Below are 23,549 nucleotides of genomic sequence, written 5' to 3' on the forward strand. Positions count from 1 at the left end.
TCCTTGTCCTTATCACTTATTTCTTTGATGTCCTTGGGTAGATACTTGGGTAGAATTTAGGAACTGACACTTAGGTCTGATTTTCTTGTCCCTGCAGAGAGATGGGACTCACGCATACTAGGCAAGTTCTCTATAGTTCAACTATATCCCAGGATTCCAACCTTGACTTGTTTGATATCATTTTGCAAAAGTTATTTACTTTACAGATACTTTATCATCTAGTATTTTGTATGATCTTATCATCAAACTATTACCACTTAATGTTCTGTTCTGTTTGTAGTTTGCTTTTTAGAGGGGGTCTCATTGGGTCTCATTGGCTGGGCTGCAGCTCACTATGGAAACCTGGATGGCCTTAAACTCAGAGAGAACCTCATGCTTTTGACTCTTGGAGTGCTGGGGTTAAAGCTGTGCTCAACCACCCCTGGTTATTTTCACTTGGGGAATTAGGTTAAGTGTTCTCAAGTATTTAGTAACAGAGCTCAGACTAGAACCTTGAGGTCTTTTCCTCATTCTAGATGTTTGTCACAGAGCGGCACCTATTTGGAGGTGGGGAGGTTCTCACTTCTCTGGTTCTCTTGAAATGAACAATTTTTCTCTAATTCTGTTAGCCACATTGTCATGCTCATCTGTTTTCCGTTTCCTGAAAGGTCTGGAGGAAGAGAAGTAGACCAAAATCATGTCAGGAAGGGTAGAAGTTCAAACTGAGGAAAGATTTGCTCCATGCAATTGTGTTTTTAACAATTCTGTCCTATAAGGGGAAGAAGTTGATAGCATTGGGCCCTCCCCGCTCTCCCCACTTCCCTGAGATATTTCAAAGAGACATCTGTTTCCATTTGATATCTTAATTTAGGTTATTCCTGGAAGAAACACAGTAGGCTAGATATGAATTATGGCCTCTTCTCAATTTGCAATATTATAAGCACATACATATGTTTGCATTTTCACAAGATGCTCATGTAGTATTCAATTTGAGGTAAGAGTCGCTTATTGCTGTTTCAGATTAGCACAATCAAATTAATAGCTAAAACCAAAGGCATATAGAAGTGGCATACCTCCTGAGTCCAGTATCCTATGCAGCTGTTCAAGAGTATCACAGCCCACTAGGAGAAGGGAACGGACTCATTTTTCTACTCGCTACTCCAGTGACACGGAATCATTTTGACTTTCTTAGCATTGACTTTGACTGTAGTGCATGGGCAATAATCATGTCCGTTTTGTCAGGACAATGTGAGAGCATATAGAAAATGTGCTTGAGGCTAAAATGTTAGTTCCTCTCCTGTGAAGTATTAATGTGAAACTTTCAAGTTTAAACTCTATATAACCTTTAAACTGTATATATTCCTTTTAACTTCTCCATTGTAAGTTTGTGATGCTTTAAACCCCTCATAAGCTCATTTTTTAATATGGCTTAAGTATTTGAACTTGTTCTCCAGTTGGTGATACTTTGGGGGATGGAATGGAACCCAAAGAAGCTATGCAACCTTGCTTACTGGGAAATATTGCATGGGGGGGGGGGCTTTGAAGGTTTAGGACATTTCCCTGCTTCATATTTCTGCTTCACATTTGCCTTTGAAGACATAAATTCTCAGCTTCTTGCATCTGCTGCCATCATGGACTTTTATCCCTCTGGAGTCATAAGCCAAAATAAAGTGTTTCTTCCATGAATTGCTTTTGGCCATGGGATTTTATCACGGCAAGAAAATGCAACTAATTCAATCTTAGAAGATTTATAAATTATAATCTTCAGATTTGTCATTTATAAACTTTTAGATTTTAATTTATTTAGTATTGGAATTTTTGAGAAATACTTATTATTATAGCTTAGGCTTTTCTGGAACTCACAATACTTATTCTGTAGTCTCTTGAGTGCCACCATTCCCAGAGGAATTATTCTTTTTTTTTTTCCACTTTTCAGTATCTTTTTTTCTTTTCTTTTATTGAATATCTTCTTAATTTACATTTCAAATGTTATCCCATTTCCCAGTTTCTACCCCTGGAAACCTCCTATCCCATCCCATCCCCCTGCTCCTATGAGGGTGTTCCCCCACCCACCCACCCACTCCCACATTCCTGCCCTGGCATATCCCTAAGCTGGGGCATCCAGCCTTCACAGGACCAAGGGCCTTTCCTCCACTGATGACTGACAAGGCCATCCTCTGCTACATATGTGGCTAGAGCCATGAGTCCCTCCATGTGTACTTTCTGGTTGGTGGATTAGTCCCTGGGAGAGACTGGTTGGTTAATATTTTGTTCTTCCTATGGAGTTGCAAACCCCTTCAGCTCCTTCAGTCCTTTCTCAACTCCTTCTTTGGGGACCTTGTGCTGAGTCCAGTGGTTGGCTGCGAGCATCCACCTCTGTATTTGTCATGCTCTGGCAGAGCTGAGAGCTGAGAGGACACAGCTATATCAGGCTCCTGTCAGCAAGTACTTCTTGGCATCCCCAATAATGTCTGGGTCTGGTGACTATATTTGGGATGAATCCCCAGGTGAGACAGTCTCTGGATGGCCTTTCCTTCAGTCTCTGCTCCACACTTTGTCTTCATATTTCCTCCCATGAGTAATTTGTTCCCCCTTCTAAAAAGGACTGAAGCACCCACACCTTGGTCTTCCTTCTTCTTGAGCCTCATGTGGTCTGTGAATTGTATCTTGGGTTATTCCGAGCTTTGGGGGCTAATATCCACTTATCAGTGAGTGCATACCATATGTGTTCTTTTGTGACTAAGTTACCTCACTCAGGGTGGTATTTTCTAATTCCATCTGTTTGCCTAAGAATTTCATGAAGTCATTGTTTTTAATAGCTGAGTAGTACTCCATTGTGTAAATGTACCATATTTTCTGTATCCATTCCTCTGTTGAAGGACATCTGGGTACTTTCCAGCTCCTGGCTATTATAAATAAGGCTGCTATGAACACAGTGGAGCTTATGTTCTTATATGTTGGAGCATCTTTTGGGTATAGGCCCAGGAGTAGTATAGTTGGGTCCTCAGGTAATATATGTCCAGTTTTCTGAGGAACTGCCAGACTGATTTCCAGAGTGGTTGTACCAGCTTGCAGTCCCACCAACAATGGAGGAGTGTTTGTCTTTCTCCACATCCTTGCTAGCATCTGCTGTCACCTGAGTTTTTGAACTTAGCCATTCTGACTGGAGTGAGGTAGAATCTCAGGGTTGTTTTGGTTTGCATTTCTTTGATGACTAAGGATGTTGAACATTTCTTTTCCTTTTTTTAATTATATATTTTCTTTATTTACATTTCAAATGTTATCCCCTTTCCTGGTTTCCCCTCTGAAACACCCCTATCCCATCCTCCCTCCCCTTGCTTCTATGAGGGTGCTCACCCACCCAACCTGGCAGCTTTTTTTTTCTGAGACAGGGTTTCTCTGTGTAGCCCTGGCTGTCCTAGAACTTACTCAGTAGACCAGGCTGGCCTCCAACTCAGAGATTTGCCTGCCTCTGCCTCCCGAGTGCTGGGATTAAAGGTGTGCACCACCATGCCCGGCATCCTGGCAGCTTTTATTTGGCATCTGTGAATCCTTCAATGACCCTAAAGAATTTGTTCGAAGAAAGTAGCCCTGGGTGCCTACTGTCCGAGGTCATTTGAATTAATACAGATTCACTGTTTCTGGCTATATTTGCATTTCTTTTTTCTTTTGAAAAGATCAAATGAATACTAACCATATGTGAAAACCACAGAAGGCAAGAAAGTGTTTTAGTAACAGAGGCCACCTTTGAGTGGCACTTTTGGAGCAAGAGCTTGCAGAGACTTCAGTTCTACCTGGAGGAACTGTCTTTGGCTCAGGTAGGGTTATACGGGAGGACATCAAACCTGCTTGAGACCAGTACAAAACAGCACATTCTGCACTGATGTAGTTTTTTTCCTTCCAAGGAGCTGTAGGAACTGACCATATGAAACCTGAAACTGTACCTTTCATTCTCATTTCTAAGTCCATAGTATTAAATTAATAGAAATTTAATGCAAAGCTTCTCTTCTCTGTCTAGGAAAGGAAGAAGAAATTTGAAAAGGATGGTGAGAGGTTTTACTCGCTACTGGACCGCCACTTACATCTGTCATCCAAAAAGAAAGAATCTCAGCTACTAGAGGTATGTTCACAATGTCTATCCCTGCTTCCTTCTTGAGCTGGGCCTTAGAAACTAATCATTTCTGATTGTGAGATTTTCCCCATAAGATGGCTCAACAGAAGTCATGGAAACATTCAAAGGGAATACCTGAGGCCTGGGCTCCATTAGTAACTTCCTTTAGTAAAGAACTCTATTCCTGGCTTCTGTCTCACTGTGTTAAAAAAAAAAAAAAAAAAACTCAAACATCTCAGGTGTCAGTTTCCATTCCGAGTTTCCAAGTCTGTGATCCTAGATTATATGTTGGGATAGATAAAATGTAGTATTGACAAGTGGACTTTACCTCCTGTGGTGTTCCATTGCCTGTTTTGGTAGGGATAGGGGATACTGCATTAGGACCACTGCTTCTATGAGACCAGCAATGGCTTTAGTTCTTCCAAGCCACTATTTAATAGATATCTACCAAATCCTTATGCTGGGTAGAACAAGGCTAGAGGGACAGTAATATGATGTCCTTGTCCTTCTAGGTGGGATTCTAATATAAGAATGTGCACTAATCTCGTAGGAGCAAGGCTCTTTCTGTCTGTAAAATGCACGTTTCTATAATAGTCTTAAGGGACCCAGGCAATGAGGAAGTGAAGAGGAAGTGTCTGGATAGAGCAAGTCCCTTTGTGGAAGAAACTTGCCTTTCCAATTTGAGATAATAATTTGAAAAAAGATAACATATATGACAAACAGAAATGGAGAAATTGCTCTAGAAAGAGGCTAGTAGCCTCAAGGCTGAAAGGCATGAGATAGTCTTGAGAAGTGATCTGTTGAGAATTGATAGTACTCTACAAGACTAGTGAATGGCAATATGGGATAACCAAATGCAGCAGACTTACATCTTGACTGGTGCAACAACAACAAAGAAAAAGGAAAGAAAATATGGCCAAGATATCACAGAGTGGATAAAAAATTTTATTACCTGCAGCAGGCAACGAGAGCACAGGGATAACTTCCAAAGTGATGCTGTCTGAACACAAGAAGGGTGAGGACATTTTTAGAGGGGCCCATAAAATAAGAGTTCATTCTTGCTTAGCAACTGGGAACCCAACTGGTTTCCCATTATTTCTGTAAGTGGTTCCCTAAATGATAATAGTGGCTCTCTGTGCACAAGTTGCCTGTGCAGACTGTGTGGCTTTTCTCAAATACCTATTCTTCAGACAGTCTAGAATTATAGCACATGCCAGGCAGGGAGTGCCTATCTTACCAGACCCAATAAAACCTCAGGGGATCATCAGTCTCTAAAGAATCTCCTCGGGCAGCTATTTTTGCTGGGTTGTTATAGCTTACAGAAAACAATTTTATGCATCCTTTGTGAAACTACTAAGGAATCTCTTAGAGGCATTCTCTACATTGTAGGTATTCTCCACAGTTTCTTGTAGATGGCTCCCTCACCTTTCCTCTTTGATGATTTTTTTGTATCCTTTCACTGAAATAAATATCATCTGGGATTATGACCTTATGTTGTATCTCCAATCCTGTGAGTCCTATTAGTAGTGACTACCAAATCTGGGGCTAGTCATAAGAACCCATGGCGATACAACACATAGTTTGAAGGGTTTTTGTTGTTTCTTTGTTTTTCAGATTTTTTTTTTTTTTTTTTTTGCTGTGAAGGTGTTTAAAGTGTTTGGACAGATTTATATGCTATGTCAGTGTCCTTGTTAACACTTTGGGAATTTTGATGTTTTCAAACAGAATCTCCCCCAGAATGTCCTGAGATCCCCAGAAGTCTCCCTGCCTCTGCCACATGCTGGTATGGTAGCTTGAGGCACCATAGCCAACCTTTGTTGACATTTCTGATGAGCAGGGCTGCAGGCTACAGTCTGTATGCTGTTCATTGAAAAGTCAAATAAGGGAACTTGATTTAGTCACTTTTAAAAAATCAAAGAGCTTTTATTTTTTTAGAGGCATTTTATTTAGCTAGGTGTGGTGGATAATGGTTATAATCCCAACACTCAAGAGCCTGAGGCAAGAGGATTGCTGTGAATGTGAGGGTATTCTGGCTACATAATAAGGTTTTTTTTTTTTAATAATAAAACTCTTAGAAATGAGGGAAAGATAAGAAGGACTGAAGAGAGAGAAGAAAGGAGGAAGAGAAAGAGGGAGAAGGCAGCAGTTCTAGCTCAGGAGTTCGAGGCCATCCTTGGGTACATAGAGGGTGTGGAGCCAGCTTAGCGTACCTGACACCCTGTCCCCCAGAAGAAAACAAAGAATCATATCATTGTTAAATCACTTTCAGTTTTATTGTTACATTGCCTTCTCTCTTAGAATTGTGTGAAAGAAGTCAGGAGATCCTCCATAGGATAGTGTTAGGCTTTTCTTTTTTTCTTTTTCTTTGAGGGGACAAGGAGAAATACATACTGAGCTACATTCCTAGACAAGCTTTTTCCCTTTAACTTTGTATTTGGTAATTATAAATTCACATGTGGTTATAAAAATGATGCAGAGAGATTTTTATGTACCAAAATGAAAAGAAAAACTGAAAAAAGATAAATGAGAAGCACAGAGATAATGATTCTTGGCACATAATTTCACTATTAATAAAATCTTGTGTACATTTATTACAATTAGTGAGCCAATGGGTCTTATGTTCTGTGGGCTATGGATTGCCTGTTCTTATTTTGTTGGGTGTAGAACCATGCACATGCTAGGCAGGCACTGTGACACTGAGTTACTCGTTTATTCCCATTCTGTTGGATTTGACAAGTGTATAATGATACGTGTCTAGTGTAGTGTCTTCAAGAATAGCTTTACTCTTCTAAAATTCTATCTGCCCCATTCTCACTTATTTCAAATCCCAGACAGCTATTTCTCTTTCTTTGGACTCCATATTTTTGTCATTTCTGTAATTTCATATCATTTGAATCCTACAGCATGGAGCCTTTTCATGTTGGGTTATTTTATTTAGCAATAGGTATTAATTGTCGGTATTTGTTTTTTATGACTTGATAGCCCATTTCTTTTCAGGGTTGTTGTTAATACCTGTATCACATACATATCCTATATCGTATGGAAGAATTTTTCCTTCTGAATTTTGGCAGTTATTAATATGGGCATGGTAAATATTTGTGTGTAGATTTTGTTGAGGTTCTTTTGGTAAATGCTGTAGAGTACAAAAGTTGGATTGCATTGTAAGCCTACTTTTTTTTAAATTTTAATTTTCTTTTTTTTAATATTTTTTATTACATCTTTTCCTCAATTACATTTCCAATGCTATCCCAAAAATCCCCCATACCCTCCCCCCCCCCACTTCCCTACCCACCCATTCCCATTTTTTTGGCCCTGGCGTTCCCCTGTACTGGGGCATATAAAGTTTGCAAGTCCAATGGGCCTCTCTTTCCAGTGATGCCCGACTAGGCCATCTTTTGATACATATGTAGCTAGAGTCAAGAGCTCCGGGGTACTGGTTAGTTCATAATGTTGTTCCACCCATAGGGTTGCAGATCCCTTCAGCTCCTTGGGTACTTTCTCCAGCTACTTTTTATTCTGTAAGACCCTGCTGTTTACCAACATGTACCATTCTTCTTTCTGATCAGTTCTGAGACTTTCTTTTGCATGACATCCTTATCAGCATTTGGTGTTATCAGTGTTTTTACTGTTAGCCACTCTAATAGATGTGCAGTGGTATCCCATTTCTCTTGTCATTTGAAATTTACCAATGACATGTAATATTGAGCATCTTCCTATATCCTCAGCTGCCACCTGTCTTCTCTGCTGAGATGTCTGATCAGATATTTTTCCTCTTTTAAAATTGAGTTGTTTTCTGGTTGCTATGTTTTAAGAGCCCTCTATATGATGTTAGGTGCCAACCCAGTATCAGGTGCTTCAAAGTGTTCCAGGTACGTATCTATGTTATTTTGTTATCAGGGTCTTTGGTACAGCAGATGTTTTTGGGTTAATGAAATTTTGTTTATCTATATTTTCAATCATTCAAGCTTTTGATATATTTAAAAGTCCTGCCAATCTAAAGTCATGTAGATTTTCTGCTCCTTCAACATGTTTTGTAACAGCTCAGTGATCTCAGTCTTGTGTTTTGCTGTTTGAACTCTTAAGTACTGTCATAGGTGTTATTATCATCGTATTATTATTATCATGTTATCACCATAGGCTAGATTTTCTCTAACATTATCTTCTAAGAGTTTTAAAATAGTGTCCCCTAGATTTGATGAGGAAAATGGCATCCATGAAATCTCAACAAAATAGTTACTTGAACAAGACTGGCATAATTCCAACATCATTTGATATGCCAATGTGGATAGTAAAATATTTAAATCTAAAAATTTAAATTTTTTTAGTATGCAAGTAAATATATTTCAGCGTGACATTTTTATGCATATATGCCATTATTCTCTTCTTAATTGCTCTACCCAGTTCTCCATCCTCTTGCTGGTACTCTTCCTTGTCCACTAGTGCCCACTTTGGCTTTCATAACACACATCCCATGATCCTTTCTTGTTCTCTCCCCTCCCTTAGACATCCTGTTCACTCCTAGTGCTTTTCTCCTTCTCTGTCCTACAGAACCACAATACACATGAATTAAGTCCAGATTCTGATTGAGAAGAGTGATATCCCAACTTAGCCTCATTTGACTAAACCTGATGATTTCTAACTCTGAAAATGGCATTACGTTGTTTTTCTTTAGTGCTAAATGTGTTTATGGCTCTCATTTTTAAAATTGGTCCATCTGTTGGTGGGCATCTAGACTGGTTCTATATCATGGCTATTATGAATAGTGCCATGATAAACATGGATGCGCAAGTGTTTCTGTAGTGTGCTGATTTAGAGTCCTTTGGTGTATACAGGAGCTGTAGCTGGTTAATTTTGCAGAACACTGTTATTGTCATTAAAAATATTTCTCCATTCCATTCAGTTTCTTCCATCACTTATAGTCCAAGTACACATATGCTACACATTTTGTCTAGAAGTTCTCAGATGTCTTATTTTATGTTGTTGATTCTCTTTGTTTTGACCTTAGTATTCATGTACATTCAAGCTTGCTGATACCCTCCGCCTCATATTGTCAGGACTCTTAGTCAGGCCCGTAAGTGCTCTACCCTAGACTTACTCATTATTTCCTCAACCTTGTTCAATATGAAGCCAGGGTAGCAGGATTCATTTCTGTTACAATGTTTTAGGTTTCTGTCATTTCCTTTGGATCCATGCTTCCAAGTTTCATCTGTCTTCTAATATCACATATCTGTGGTTGCATGTTGTTCTCTTTTTTCACTAGAATTCTTTGTATTTTGCCATGGTTGTTTAAAATTCAAGGCCTTATCCTTCTACACAGTGTCTGCATTCTCTTAGTCAATTTCTGATGTTTTGCTTTTGCTTCAGATTGTGGGGTATTTTTGCCTTTTGGCTTTTATGCTTAAAAGACAGAGAGACCATTTGGCAAAAGAAACCGAACTAAGTGCTCAGTGTGAGTTTTCATGCTTATTTGGCTAGGACTTAGCTTGGGCTTCATTTGATCTTGCTGTAGTTCCTTTGGATCTCATGTTTTCTCTTTGTATTTGTTAAGCACTTTATTCTTAAACTGCAGTAGCTCTTCAGTGAGGGTTGTAATCCCTTCAGCACTGAGCACTGTTTTCTCTCAGGTGTCTCTTCTCATGAGCTCTGCTTCTCTCCAGTAATCTATACATTAGTTTTTTTCTGCTATGATTTTAATTTTCTGTTGGATTTAAGAAGAAAGCTTTTCCAACTTGTTCAGCCTTTCCTTGATCTGAAAATATGTTTTATGGTTCCCAGGTTTCCTTCATGCTGGACTAGAAGTAGGAGGCCTCAAATCTTTATAATCTCTTGGTCTCATATCCCCTCTCTGTAAAATAAAGTAAAATGGAAATAAAGAAAACAATAGAAAATAGGATAATTGCAGGTAGCTCAATGCCTCTTTAGCTGTAGAACCTAATTGATTTCTCTCATTCTTGACTTTCAAAACCACCCAGGCCCCTTTGTGACTTTTGTTGCCTTCTCTCTACAGGCGGACCTCCAAGTGGATAAGGAAAAGCACAATTTCTTTGAATCATCCCTTGACTATGTTTATCAAATTCAGGAAGTCCAGGAGTCAAAGAAGTTCAATATTGTAGAGCCGGTAAGTTCTAACTGTTGGTGAATAATCATGTACACACACACACACACACACACACACACACACACAGTATCAAATGCCCAAAATGCTCAAGTGAATGTGGAGAACTTTGGTCATAAAATTGCAAGCTTAAGAGAATAAAAACATCAATTTATATTCATGTTAACAATATATGTCAAGAATATCAGCACACAGGTTTTTATTTTTCTTGTTCTTAGAAATGTTCATACTCTTCCTTACTACATTTATACTATTTTGCTCCCCATTTATGACCATTTTCTTCATTTTTCTTTTTCCTTGATTCAATCCCTCCTCAAGTCTCTATGTCACACTTTAATTTTCACTTTAAAAATTAGTATTTTTTAATTATTAGAGAATTTGATACAATGTGTTTTGATCATATTCACAACATTCCTTCTTTTAACTCCTACCAGACTCACACTCATACTCCCCATTTTTTGAAGAAAAGACTATTTCATAGCAGCTTTCCAGCTTCTTAACAATATCTCGTCCCCTTTTCTGTGATGTTCCAAGATGTTCCCTTAAGGTTAGGGGTTGTATTCTAAATGTATTGATTGGAGGCAGGGGCTCTATTATAATCAGTTTATTTCTGAATTCTTACCGGTTGTGGCTTTCTATAATATTCTCTACTGCAAAATTAAGGGGTAAGAGCTATACTTAACCTCTTTATAGAAGGATGAGTATTTCAAATGTAGTTATAGATTAGGTTGGTTTAGGAAAATGGCAGGAACAAGTTATTCTCTAGGTAGCAGGGCCTCACTAGCCACAGGTAGCTGGCAAAATTAATAATGCCAGGTATAAATTACCTCCAATAGAGAATATCTATCTATCTATCTCTATCTATCTATCTATCTACCTACCTACCTATCTACCTATCCATCCATCCATCCATCCATCCATCCATCCATCCATCCATCCATTTGTGAAATTGCTTCTCTTTGGGCTTCCTCTCTCCACTTAATGGATTTATCCTTAGCTGTGTAGAAGATTTTTTGGTTTTATGTGACATTCCACCTGTCAATTGTCCTAATTCTTTCCTGCACCTAAGTCTGGAAGGATAGTGCCCATGGTTTCTTCTAGCAGTTTCAGTGTTCCAGGCTAAGTTCTATGTACTGAAGATGCCATGTTTTCTGCAAAGAATTTTGTCATCTTTGTCAAATGTTCAATGGCTGTTGTTAACATTTATTTTCTATTTTGCTCTCTTTGCTTACAAGCTTAATTTTGTGCAAGCACCATGTTCTTTGTAATCCTGTAGCCCTGAAATAAATCTTGAGATCTGGAATGTGAATACTATTAGCATTTCCCTTTTTATGCAGTATTGCCTTGGCTATCATTCTCCTCCTCCTCCTTCCCCCCTCTCCTTCCCTCTCTCTCTCTCCCTCCCTCTATCCCTCCCCCTCTCCCTCCCTTCCTCCCTCCCTTCCTCCCTTCTTCCTTCCCTTCCTCCTTCCCCCTCCCTCCCAGTCCCTTCCCCTCCCTCCATCTCCCCATTCCACTCCTGCCTTCTTCCCTGGTTGGTTAAGTCCTAGGTATTTTTTTTTTTTTTGGAGGCTATTGTGAGTGGAAATGCATTCATGATCTCTTTCTAAATGTGTTTTCTGTTGACACATGGAGTTTTTACTGAGTTTTGTAAGTTATTGTACCATTTTCCTGAAATTGTGACCATCTCTAGTTTTCTGGTGGAGTTTTTGTGATGTTTTAAGTATAATATATCATCTGCAAATGGGGTGATTCAACTTTTCTTGTTTGTATCCATTGAATTTTCATTACTTTTTTTTTTTTTTTTGTCTTCCCAGGATGTAATTAAGAACAGAACATGGGCTAAAATTTCTAACTCCCACATTTCTGAAGCTCTATCTATCTTATTCTGTTGTTCCAGCTAGTGCTTTGAACACTATATTTTAAAGTAGTGGAGACAGTGGATAGCCTTGTCTCGTTTCTGATTTTAATGGAACCTTCTTTGAATTTTTCTATTTAGGCTGATGTTAGCTGTGGGTATGTAATATCTGGTCTTTATATGTTGCCATTTGTTTCCTCCACTCCTACTTTCTCTAGGACACTTATCATGAAGACATGTTGGATTTTGTCAAAGACTTTTTCTTCATTTATTGAGATGATTGTCTGAACTTTGTCTTTAAGATTATTTACATGATTTATTATATTTATTGGTTTACACATGGCGAACCAGCCTCCTATCTCTGGGAAAAGCCAACTTGCTATGTGCCTATACACAGTTTACAAGGATTTTATCTTTGCCTTTATGCTCATCAGGCCTGTAGGTTTGGTGGGTGCTGAGTCTTTACCTGGTTTCCCTATTAAATGATAATACTAGTTTTGTAAAAGACATTTGGAAGACTTCTTGTGTTTCTGTTCATGTTTTGTTCTGTTTTTATTTTTAACAAGTTAAGAAGTATTTCTTTCTGGTCTTTTTTGAAACCCTTGCATTATCCCGTCTAGCAAGACTCAGGTATTTGTGGGTGCGAGGGGGACCGCAAACCTGGGAGAAAATGGGATGGGAGAGAAAAGAGAAGCAAAGACCAAGTAGAGAGTTCCTATCAAGGTCTCCATTTATTAGGCAGAAACACTGGGTTTTAAAGCATATGTTGAGGGGAATAGGGAGGGGTTGAGGGGGAATTAACAAAGAACAGAGAAGTGGGCATCAGGGGACATGAGGGCCGAAGTCAGGCTCCAGGTGGCGGGCACTCTGTGTCTTATCTCTGGAACATAGATCCTCCTTAACAGCCTTGGGTGTCAGGCTGGGCTCAGCATGTAACTCATGTCCTTGGAAGTCATGGGAGTCAGGAAGAGATAAGGAAGAGGGGACTATAATTCAGCTTTTACAGCCTCAGGTGCCAGGAAGGGAACAGGGAGGAGGGAGTGATAACCAGCTCCTAGCACAAGGCCATTTGGCTTGTCAGGGTGCGAGACTGTGAAGGGCTCGCTTTCTCATGGTATGGTCTCCAACATTGCATTACTCTGCTGTGAACACATCTGGGCCTAGATGTTTTGGCTTTCTTCCCCTCATGCCTTCAGAAAGCTTTTTAATATATACCATATGCTTCAGCCTGTGCTAAGAACTCATGGCCTTACATTTAGTCACTTCCTGTTCTAATTCTTGTTCTGCTAGTCGACTGCCTTGCATGATTGTTCCTACTAAATTACCTTTAATTTATTACAAAACTTAGTGTACTTTGATTGGAAAATATGCTGACTTTTGATAACTGTTTTTATTACTACATAGGGGATTCATCACAGAAAAGTTTAAGATAGTGCATTTGGATGATCAAAACATCCGTTATATAAAAAGAATATGTATTGGTTGTATAGTATTTTCCCTCCCAAATTGTTTGTGTATATATTGTATCTCTTTGTAGGTGTATGATATGTACTATTGAGTGTGAATGTGTCTACATATATGGCACATGACTTACATGTATTGATGTCTACATTTTTATAATTGTATATGTACTATATGAAAACCAGTATTCATTCATTTATTAAAGAAGCATCAAGATTTTGCTGTATTCCAGGCGCTATCTTTATTTTATTTTATTTTTATTATATTGGATATTTTCTTTATTTACATTTCAAATATTATCCCCTTTTCTGGTTTCCCTCCCTCCCAGAAACACCCTATCACATCCTCCCTCCCCCTGCTTCTATGAGGGTGTTCTTCCACCTAACCACCCACTCCCACCTCCTTGTCCTTGATTCCCCTACAATGGGGCATCTATCGAGCCTTCATAGGACCAAGGACCTCTTCTCCCATTGGTGCATGACAAGGCCATCCTCTGCTACATATGCAGCAGAAGCCATGTGTACTCCTTTGTTGATGGCTTAGTCCCTGGGAATTCTGGGGGGTCTGGTTGGTATTTCCTATGGGGTTGTAAACCCTTTTAGCTCCTCCAGTCCTTTCTCTAATTCTTCTCTGGGGGAACCCCACATTCAGTCCAATGGTTGGCTTTGAATATCTGCCTTTGTATTTGTAAGTCTCTGGCAGGACCTCTCAGGAGACATCTATAGGAGGCTCCTATTGGCATACACTTCTTGGCATCCACAATAGTGTCTGGGTTTGGTAACTGTATATGTATGAATCCCCAGGTGGGGCAGTATCTGGGTGGCCTTTCGTTCAGTCTCTGCTCTACACTTTATCTCCATATTTGCTGCTGTGAGTATTTTGTTCTCCTTCTAAGAAGGACTGAAGCACCCACATTTTGGTCTTCCTTCTTATTGAGCTCCATGTGGTCTGTGAATTGTATCCTGGATATTTGGAGCATTTGGGCTAATAGCCACTTATCAGTGAGTGCATACCATGTTTCTTCTTTTGTAATTGGGTCACTTCACTCAGGATGATATTTTCTAGTTCCATCCATTTGCCTAAGAATTTCATGAATTCATCATTTTTAATAGCTGAGTAATACTCCATTATGTAAATGTACCACATTTTCTGTATTCATTCCTCTGTTGAGGGGCATCTGGGTTCTTTCCAGCTCCTGGCTATTATAAATAAGGCTGCTATGAACACAGTGGAGCATGTGCCTTTATTATATGTTGGAACATCTCGGTATATGCCCAAGAGTGTTATAGCTGGGTCCTCAGGCAATACTATGTCCAATTTTTCTGAGGAACCACCAGCCTGATTCCCAGAGTGGTTGTGCCAGCTTGCAATTCCACCAGCAATGGAGGAGTGTTCCTCTTTCTCCACATCCTTACCAGCATCTGCTGTCACCTGTGCTTTTGATCTTAGCCATTCTGACTGGTGTGAAGTGGAATCTCAGAGTTGTTTTGATTTGCATTCCCTGATGACTAAGGATGTTGAACATTACTTTAGGTGCTTCTTGGCCATTTGGTATTCCTCACTTGATAATTCTTTGTTTAGGTCTGTACCCCATTTAATACGTTTTTTTGGTTCTCTGGAGTCTAACTTCATGAGTTGTTTATATTGGATATTAGCCCTCTATCAGATTTAGGATTGGTAAAGATCTTTCCCCAATCTGTTGGTTGCCTTTTTGTCCTATTGACAGTGTCCTTTACCTTAGAGAAGTTTTGCAATTTTATGAGGTCCCACTTATCTTAGAGCATAAGCCATTGGTGTTCTCTTCAGGAATTTTCCCCCTGTGACCATGTATTCTTCCCCACTTTCTCCTCTATAAGTTTCAGTGTATCTAGTTTTATGTGGAGGCCCTTGATCCACTTGGACTTGAGCTTTGTACAAGGAGATAAAAATGGGTCGATTTGGATTTTTCTACATGCTAACCACCAGTTGAACCAGCACCATTTGTTGAAAATGCTGTCTTTTTTTCCACTGGATGGTTTTAGCTCTTTTGTCAAAGATCAAGTGACCATAGGTGTGTGGGTTCATTTCTGGGTCTTTAATTCTATTCCATTGATCTTCCTGCCTGTCTCTGTACCCATACCATGCAGTTTTTAATCACAATTGCTCTGTAATACAGCTTGAGGTCAGGGATGGTGATTCCTCTAGAAGTTATTTTATTGTTGAGAATAGTTTTTGCTATTCTGGTTTTTTTGTTATTCCAGATGAATTTGCAAATTGGTCTTGCTAACTCTGTGAAGTTGTGAGTTGGAATTTTGATGGGGATTTCATTGAATCTGTAGATTGCTTTTGGCAATATGGCAATTTTTACTATATTAATCCTGCCAATCCATGAGCATGGGAGATCTTTCCATTTTCTTTTTCAATTTCTTTCTTCAGAGATTTCAAGTTCTTGTCCTACAGATCTTTCACTTGCTTGTTTAGAGTCACACCAAGGTATTTTATATTATTTGTGACTATTGTGAAGGGTGTCATTTCCCTAATTCCTTTCTCAGCCTGTTTATTATTTGAGTATAGGAAGGCTACTGATTTGTTTGAGTTAGTTTTATATTCAGCCACCTTGCTGAAGCTGTTTGTCAGCTTTAGGAGTTCTCGGGTGGAATTTTTGGGTAAGTATATGATCATATCATCTGCAAATAGTGATATTTTGACTTCTTCCTTTCCAATTTGTATCCCTTTGATCTTTTGTTGTCTAATTGCTCTAGCTAGGGATTTAAGTACTATATTGAATAGGGAGAAAGTGAGCAGCCTTGTCTAGTCCCTGATTTTAGTGGGATTGCTTCAAGTTTCTCTCCATTCAGTTTGATGTTTTCTACTCGTTTGCTGTATATTGCTTTTACTATCTTTAGGTATGGGCCTTGAATTCCTGATATTTCCATGACTTTTTTTTTTTTTTTTTGAGATAGGGTTCCTCTGTGTATCCCTGGCTATCCTGTAACTCACTCTGTAGACCAGGCTGGCCTCGAACTCAGAAATCTGCCTGCCTCTGCCTCCCTAGTGCTGGGATCAAAGGCATGTGCCACCATGCCCGGCTTCCACGACTTTTAACATGAAAGGATGCTTAATTTTGTCAAATGCTTTTTCAGCATCTAATGAAATGGACATGTGAACCATCCCTGCATCCCTGGGATGAGGCCTACTTGATTGTGGTGAAGGTTCATTTTGATATGTTTTGGGAATTGGTTGGCAAGAATTTTATTGAGTATTTTTACATCAATGTCCATAAGAGAGACTGGTGTGAAGTTCTCTTTCTTTGGTCTTTGTGTGGTTCGGGTATCAGAGTAATTGTTGCTTCATAGAATGAATTAGATAGTGTGCCTTCTTTTTATATTTTGTGAAATAGTTTGAAGAGTATTGGTATTTGGTCTTCTTTAAAGGTCTGATAGAATTCTCCACTGAACCCATCTGGTCCTGGGCTTTTTTGCTTTTTTTTTTTTTTTTTTTTTTTTTTTGGTAGGGAGACTATTAATGACTGCTTCTATTTCTTTTCAGTTTATGGGACTGTTTAGATGGTTTATCTGATCCTGTTTTAACTTTAGCACCTTGTATGTGTCTAGAAAATTGTCCATTTCATCCAGATTTTCCAATTTAGTTGAGTATAAACTTTTGTAGTAGGATCTTATGAGTTTTTTGAATTTCCTCAGTTTCTGTTTTTATATTTCCCTTTCATTTCTGATTTTGTTAATTAGGATACTGTCTTTGTTGCCCTCTAGTTAGTCTGGCTGAGGGTTTATCTATCTTGTTGATTTTCTTAAAGAACCAGCTAATGGTTTGGTTGATTCTTTTTGTAGTTCTTTTTTTTTTTTTTCTACTTGGTTGATTTCAACCCTGAGTTTTATTATTTCCTGCAGTCTACTCCTCTTGGGTGTATTTGCTTCTTTTTGTTCTAGAACTTTCAGATGTTCTCTCAAGCTGCTAGTGTAAGTTCTCTTCAGTTTCTTTTTGGAGGCACTTAGAGCTATGAGTTTTCCTCTTATCACTGCTTTCATTGTGTCATGTAAGTTTTGGTATGATGTGTCTTCATTTTCATTAAATTCTAAAAAAGTCTTTAATTTCTTTCTTTATTTCTTCCTTGACCAAGTAATCATTGAGTAGAGCACTGTTCATTTTCCAGGCACTGTCTTATACACTGGGTATATTGCAGTAAACTGGAATGACAGTTTCTTTCTTTATGAATACCATACTCCCATGAGGTAGAAAGAATGCATGAAAGTGTGCACATTATCAAAACAGTTGTTAGTTATGATAAAGTTATGAAATAAATTATGTTTGTTTGATTCACCAACTTCAATAAACTCGGTCTAAACTGAATACAGGCATATATCATCACAATGGTCATCTATCATGACCATGTTGGCTTTATTTCACAGATACAGCGTTGGTTCAATATATGAATGCTAATAATGTTGTTGACAGGAGCCTAATATAGCTGTCTCCTGAGAGGCTCTGCCAGTGCCTGACAAATACAGAAGTGGATGCTCACAGCCATCCATTGGACTAAGCATAGGGTCCCCAGTGAACATGTTAGAGAAAGGACCCAAAGAGCTGAAGGGGTTTGCAACTCCACGGGAAGAGCAACAATATCAACTTACCAGTATCCCCCAGAGCTCCCAGGGACTAAACCACCAACCAAAGAGTACACATGGAGGGACCCATGGCTCCAGCTGCATATGTAGGAGAGGATGGCCTTGTCAGACATCAATGGGAGGAGAGAGGCCCTTGGTCCTTTGAAGGCTCAATGCCCCAGTGTAGGGAAATTCCAGGGCCAAGAAGTGGGAATGGATGGGTCGGTGAGCAGGGGGAGAGGACAGGCAGAAGGGGTTTTCGGAGGGGAAACCAGGAAAGGGGATAACATTTGAAATGTAAATAAAGAAAATATCTAATAATAAAAAGAAAGCTAATAATGTGATATATCACATAAATGAACTTCAAGATAAAAATCACATGTTAATCTCAATAGATTCAGAAAGGGCCTTTGACAAAAATCCAGCTTTCTTTGATGAGAGTGAGGAATGTTTAGACATTCTCAAAAAATGCAAAGAAGTTGTGTGTCCTGAGATACTGGTAGAAGAAAAGAGAAATTGCAGGTATTGATGTTTGACTGAGTCCCATTGGGGACTCATTGTCATGCAGTGTGATTTGAATATCAGCCTCTGCACAGTAGAAAGCCACTAAAAAGCCACTAAGTGTGCCCTATCAGGACAATTTTATTGTGTGGGAAGTGGCTTGGTGTAGGAAATCAGTTAAAAATCTATTATAGCCTGAGTGAGGTGGCACAGGTGGATAATGTCTGCACCAGGAGGCAAAAGCAGAGAATCATGAGTTTGAGGTCTGCCTGGGATACAAAACTAGACTCCCAAATTAATTAAAGAAATGCTGTAATGGTCTAGGTAAGAAGACACATTCCCTTAAATTGGTGTGGCACAATTATAAATAGTAAAGGATAGATAGGTTAGCACAATCGTTTGGAGGTTTGAGGATATGACTCAGTGGTAGAAAGCTCGCCTCACATGTGCAAGATCTTAGGTTCTATTTATAGCACCAAAAATGGAATTTTGGAAAAAATGCTAGCAGAAGGTTTCGTTGAATTGGACTTAAATGTGAGTTAAAGAGACCTGGTTCTGTAGTTCTTGGTTTGAATGACTGGGGTGCACTGATGCCATTTCCTGAGATGAATTTGGGGAGAAAACCAGGAAGGATTGTGGGTATAAGTGTCAATGTGATTGAAATATCTCTCTACTATATATTTGTCATAATTGTCCATGTGTATTGTCTTGTGTATGTGTGAAATGTTCACACACTTCTATATTTCATTTATTTGCTTTCTACAACAAATGGAGCTGTGTTTACTTCTACCTTTTATACTTTAGGAACATTGAACTTTTATTTTAAATATTTATAATTTGTCAAGTGAGAATTATAGTTTCTCTTATTTTTGTTTGTATACATTTGGTTTTTAATAGGATTGAGTGAAATATTGATTTATATTGTGAGGAATATGCATGCTATGGCGAGTATGTGAACATCACATGGTAACCTTTTGGAATCTGTTCTGTCCCTTCAGCTTCATGTGGGTTCTGAGAAGTGGCCACAGGTTGTCAGACTTGTATGGCAAGTCTCTTGACCCATTGAGCCATCTCACTGGCCATGGATTGGATGTTTTGAAAATTAAAAGTGGACTCTCCATCATTTGTATGTCATCTTCTGCTAGAAGCACCTACTATGGGCTAATCCTGAGGATATTTATTTGGATAGCTGTAACCAAAAATGCTTGCCACCAGAAGTGGTTGGGATTTTTGAAAAGAAAATTGAAATATTTACATTTAAATAATGAAATATCTTAAATGGGTCTCCAGTTTAAACACAAAGTTTGTTTATATTTCTTATACACCTTGTACTTATAACCAAAAGATTTTATACAATATTTTTAGTGTGCTTACATTTTCCTCAGTGTATATGAGTCCTATCACATGAAGTTAGGTGTAAAATTTTCTTTTCTTTTCTTTTCTTTTCTTTTCTTTTCTTTTCTTTTCTTTCTTTTTTTTTCGGTATTACATCTGCCCTTGACAATTTTGGCTTGTGTATTTTTGGATGAGAAATGCTGAACCCATTTAGAAAAGAGACGTAGTCAGTTTCTGCAGTATGTAATTCCTGAGTGGCTTTGTATGCAGTCCTAAAAGGATCCAGATTTGCTGTTTGTTTTCTGAGACTGAATGTAGGTGAATTTTTAACCTAATATGAGAACACTTAACTACATATCTGCTTGTGCTGCCATGACTGTTTGTAAAGGTATACTCGGTACACGCTCCTGACTTTCTTCCCTGTCTTCATGGGTCCTTTATTTGATCAGGTAGGAAGTGCTGATGCTAGATAATGATAAGTTTCTAAAGGTAATTTGTTTTTGTCTGTTTCCCCTAGGTCTTGGCCTTCCTTCATAGCCTCTTCATTTCTAACAGCTTGACTGTGGAGCTCACACAGGATTTCCTGCCATACAAACAACAGCTGCAGCTCAGCTTACAGAATGTGAGTTGCAGGTGGATGGCTTCACCTGTCTTTCCATCAGAATTTGAGCCCCAGTGGTCTTAACTTTGGAATTTCAGGCCATTTCACCACTTCCAATTTAGGACAAAGTTGTGTAGCATACAAACATTTTTAACAAGTCGACACGTTCTTGCTTTTTCAGTTTTGACTCTTCTCTGTCTTTGAGGTTTGCTGCTTCCCATCATCTCTTCAGAAATAGCTCTATCTAGCCAGGATTTATTAAGTGTTGGTACTTTACTGTATCTCTTCTACAGCAGAGTCCAGCTGTAGGCATATTTAAATGTGAGGTTCCCAAGTCAATTAAACCACTTGATTTATTATTTTGGGTATCTGTTATCTTTTTCTCTCATCACTTAGAGTTAAATGAATTTTTAACAAATTCTCCAACTTCATGCACATGCTAGTTCTTATAAATGACCATAGACAGAATATTTTATGTATCTAGACATGAGAATTTACTAATTTATCATTTGATGATTATTTATGGATACCATGAAAATATATCCTGTTTGAGACAGTATGAAAGTCTCTAGCACACATCAGAATGAGGCACCACAGTTTGTATGTCATGCAGGATCATATATTTTCTAGAGTAGTTAGATAAATCAGATATCCCTTATACTAATTGTTACTATATGTAATCAAACCAACATTTAAAACATATTTATTTAATGTATATGAATGCTGTATCTGCATGTACACTTGCGTGACAGAAGAGGGCACCAGATCACATTATAGATGGTTGTTAGCCAACATGTGGTTGCTGGGAACTAAACTCAGGACCTCTGGAAGAGGAACCAGTACCCTTAAGCACTGAGCAATCTCTCCAGTCCCCAAACCAGCATTTTTAAAGGAGCATAGAGAATGTAATAATTGGTAGTCAGAGAAGGTGTCATTAATATCAGATGACTTGGACCAGGTGCTACCTTGCATGACATTCGTAGATGTATTTTTAAATTCAAAACTGCCAATACGATGCTTGCTTAGGGGGGATTGTGATGTACAGTTTTACCTACTTTTTTTCTTTCTGCATTTATTCCTTCCTTCTGGGTCCTCTCCTTTACCTGAACGTGAGAGTACCTATTTTCTGCTGACTTACAAAATCTTTCTACAATCAAGTTGACTCCTCTGCCATATGTAACTTGACAAATGTGAGCTAATACCAAGCGTTTGCATGTGTACTCATGGCTGACTCGTCGTTAGTGTAGTCCACATCTTCTTCACTAACATAAAGAAGTTGCCATGATAACATTATCTTTGGGAACCTTCTCTATAGTTGCCCGTGTTGTAAAGTAAGGGTCAGTCTAACGTCGGATGCTTCAAATTCCTATTTACTTGAAGCTTGAATTAATCCCACTGGGTAAAAGCTCTCACTTCTTGTGGCATCTGGGTTTTTGTTTCCTTTCTAGTACATAGTACCATTAAACTCTAGAATTATTTTCTAGTCACTACTATTCAGCAGTTTTCCATATGTTTTAGCCCATGTTGTGAGCAGAGAAATCTCTGTACTATATCTATGATGGATAAATACACAGTCCTGTCGATGATAATGGTGATAATGATTATAATGATTTCTTGACAGACAAGAAATCATTTCTCCAGTACCCGGGAGGAGATGGAAGAACTTAAGAAAAGGATGAAAGAAGCCCCTCAGCCATGCAAGCTTCCGGGACAGCCAACCATTGAAGGCTATCTCTACACACAGGAGAAATGTGTGTGGGCATACAGGGTCATCCTCTAGCTTCTAAGAGCCTTGCTGATTTACCTTTCTGAACTCTGAGAACACATGTGTCATTCATAGATCCATGGCAGACAGAACTCTTTGGAGGGCAGGGTGGGAATAGTAAAAATAGCAAAAGAAAGAAACTTTAGGGGCATGTTAAATTACTATGTTGTAGAATACTATGTCTCTAAATTTTTCTCTGAGATTCAAGATGAGGAATGTTAATATTGTATGCTGAACTTTGGGTCACAAAAGAGGTAGGGAAAAGGAAGTAGAAAGATAATTACTTCACTTACGATGTGCACTGCTTTAAAACCTTCATCCCATTTGATCTTTGATTCCACATTATGCTTAGGTTACAATTGAAACCACTGAGGCTTCCACCAGTCACTAGATCAAAGGTTAACTTCAGATGTATCTTATACCAAACTGGATACCCTTTCCAGTATATTGTATCCCACTTACCACCCTCAGAGCTTGTACAGCAACGATTCTCAACCTGTGGGTCATGACCCCTTTGGGGTTGAAGTGACCTTTTCACAGGGGTCACTTAAGACCATTGGAAGACACTGTTTTTTTGATTTTTTGCTTTTTGTTTTGTTGATTTTTTTTTTTACTTATAACACTATCAAAATTACAGTTATGGAGTAGCAACAAAAATAAGTTTATGGTTGGGGACTCCACCAGCTGAGGAACTGTTAAGGGATCACAGTGGTAGGAAGGGGAGAAGCTCTGCTGCACAGTGTGAAGTGGTGAGCAGCGTCTAGTTTTCTCCTCACCTTGTGTTAGTAGGACCCTTCATGCACAACAATCTGAACTGTCTACAGTGAAGTCAAAGGACCTCTGCTACATGCTGCAGGGTGCTTCTGTGCCTCAGTTTTCTAAGTTGTCACAAATGGCTGTCCCTCAGTTAAATGAATGCTCACCAAGCCACGTTTTTGCCAAATGCTAATGCAGCACATTGAGAGTACAAGAACCAAATGAATCCCACATTTCTTTTTATTCTCAAGGCAATTGACAGGAGAGATAGGAAAGTATCTTTGTAAAGCATTTAGAGCACTCTCTTTGGGGCGTATAGCTAAGAGCTTCTCCGAGGAAGTGATGTTTGACTTAAGACTTAACTGTTCAGTGAGAGAGTGACAGGTTTAAAAATGGACTTCATGTGTCTGTTGGTCTATGAGTAGAGGCAGAGGAGTGTTGGAGAACATACATCATGCTTAGGTGT

At 38.8% G+C, this 23,549-nt stretch overlaps 1 protein-coding gene across 1 annotated transcript in view; it reads left to right on the forward strand.

Moving 5' to 3' along the window:
• The window catches only part of Ophn1 (oligophrenin 1), a 351,191-nt gene that overhangs the window by 170,125 nt on the left and 157,517 nt on the right, over positions 1 to 23,549 (forward strand). The window contains exons 6-9 of the mRNA XM_021152888.3: positions 3,998 to 4,099; positions 10,098 to 10,208; positions 20,479 to 20,583; positions 22,184 to 22,313. Of these exons, the coding sequence (XP_021008547.1) occupies positions 3,998 to 4,099; positions 10,098 to 10,208; positions 20,479 to 20,583; positions 22,184 to 22,313 (448 nt within the window). The remainder of the gene's footprint in view (positions 1 to 3,997; positions 4,100 to 10,097; positions 10,209 to 20,478; positions 20,584 to 22,183; positions 22,314 to 23,549) is intronic.

This window comes from Mus caroli, unplaced genomic scaffold, assembly GCF_978045245.1.
Source record: "Mus caroli unplaced genomic scaffold, Mus_caroli_1 scaffold_5, whole genome shotgun sequence".
In the NCBI taxonomy this organism is placed as follows: Eukaryota; Metazoa; Chordata; class Mammalia; order Rodentia; family Muridae; genus Mus; species Mus caroli.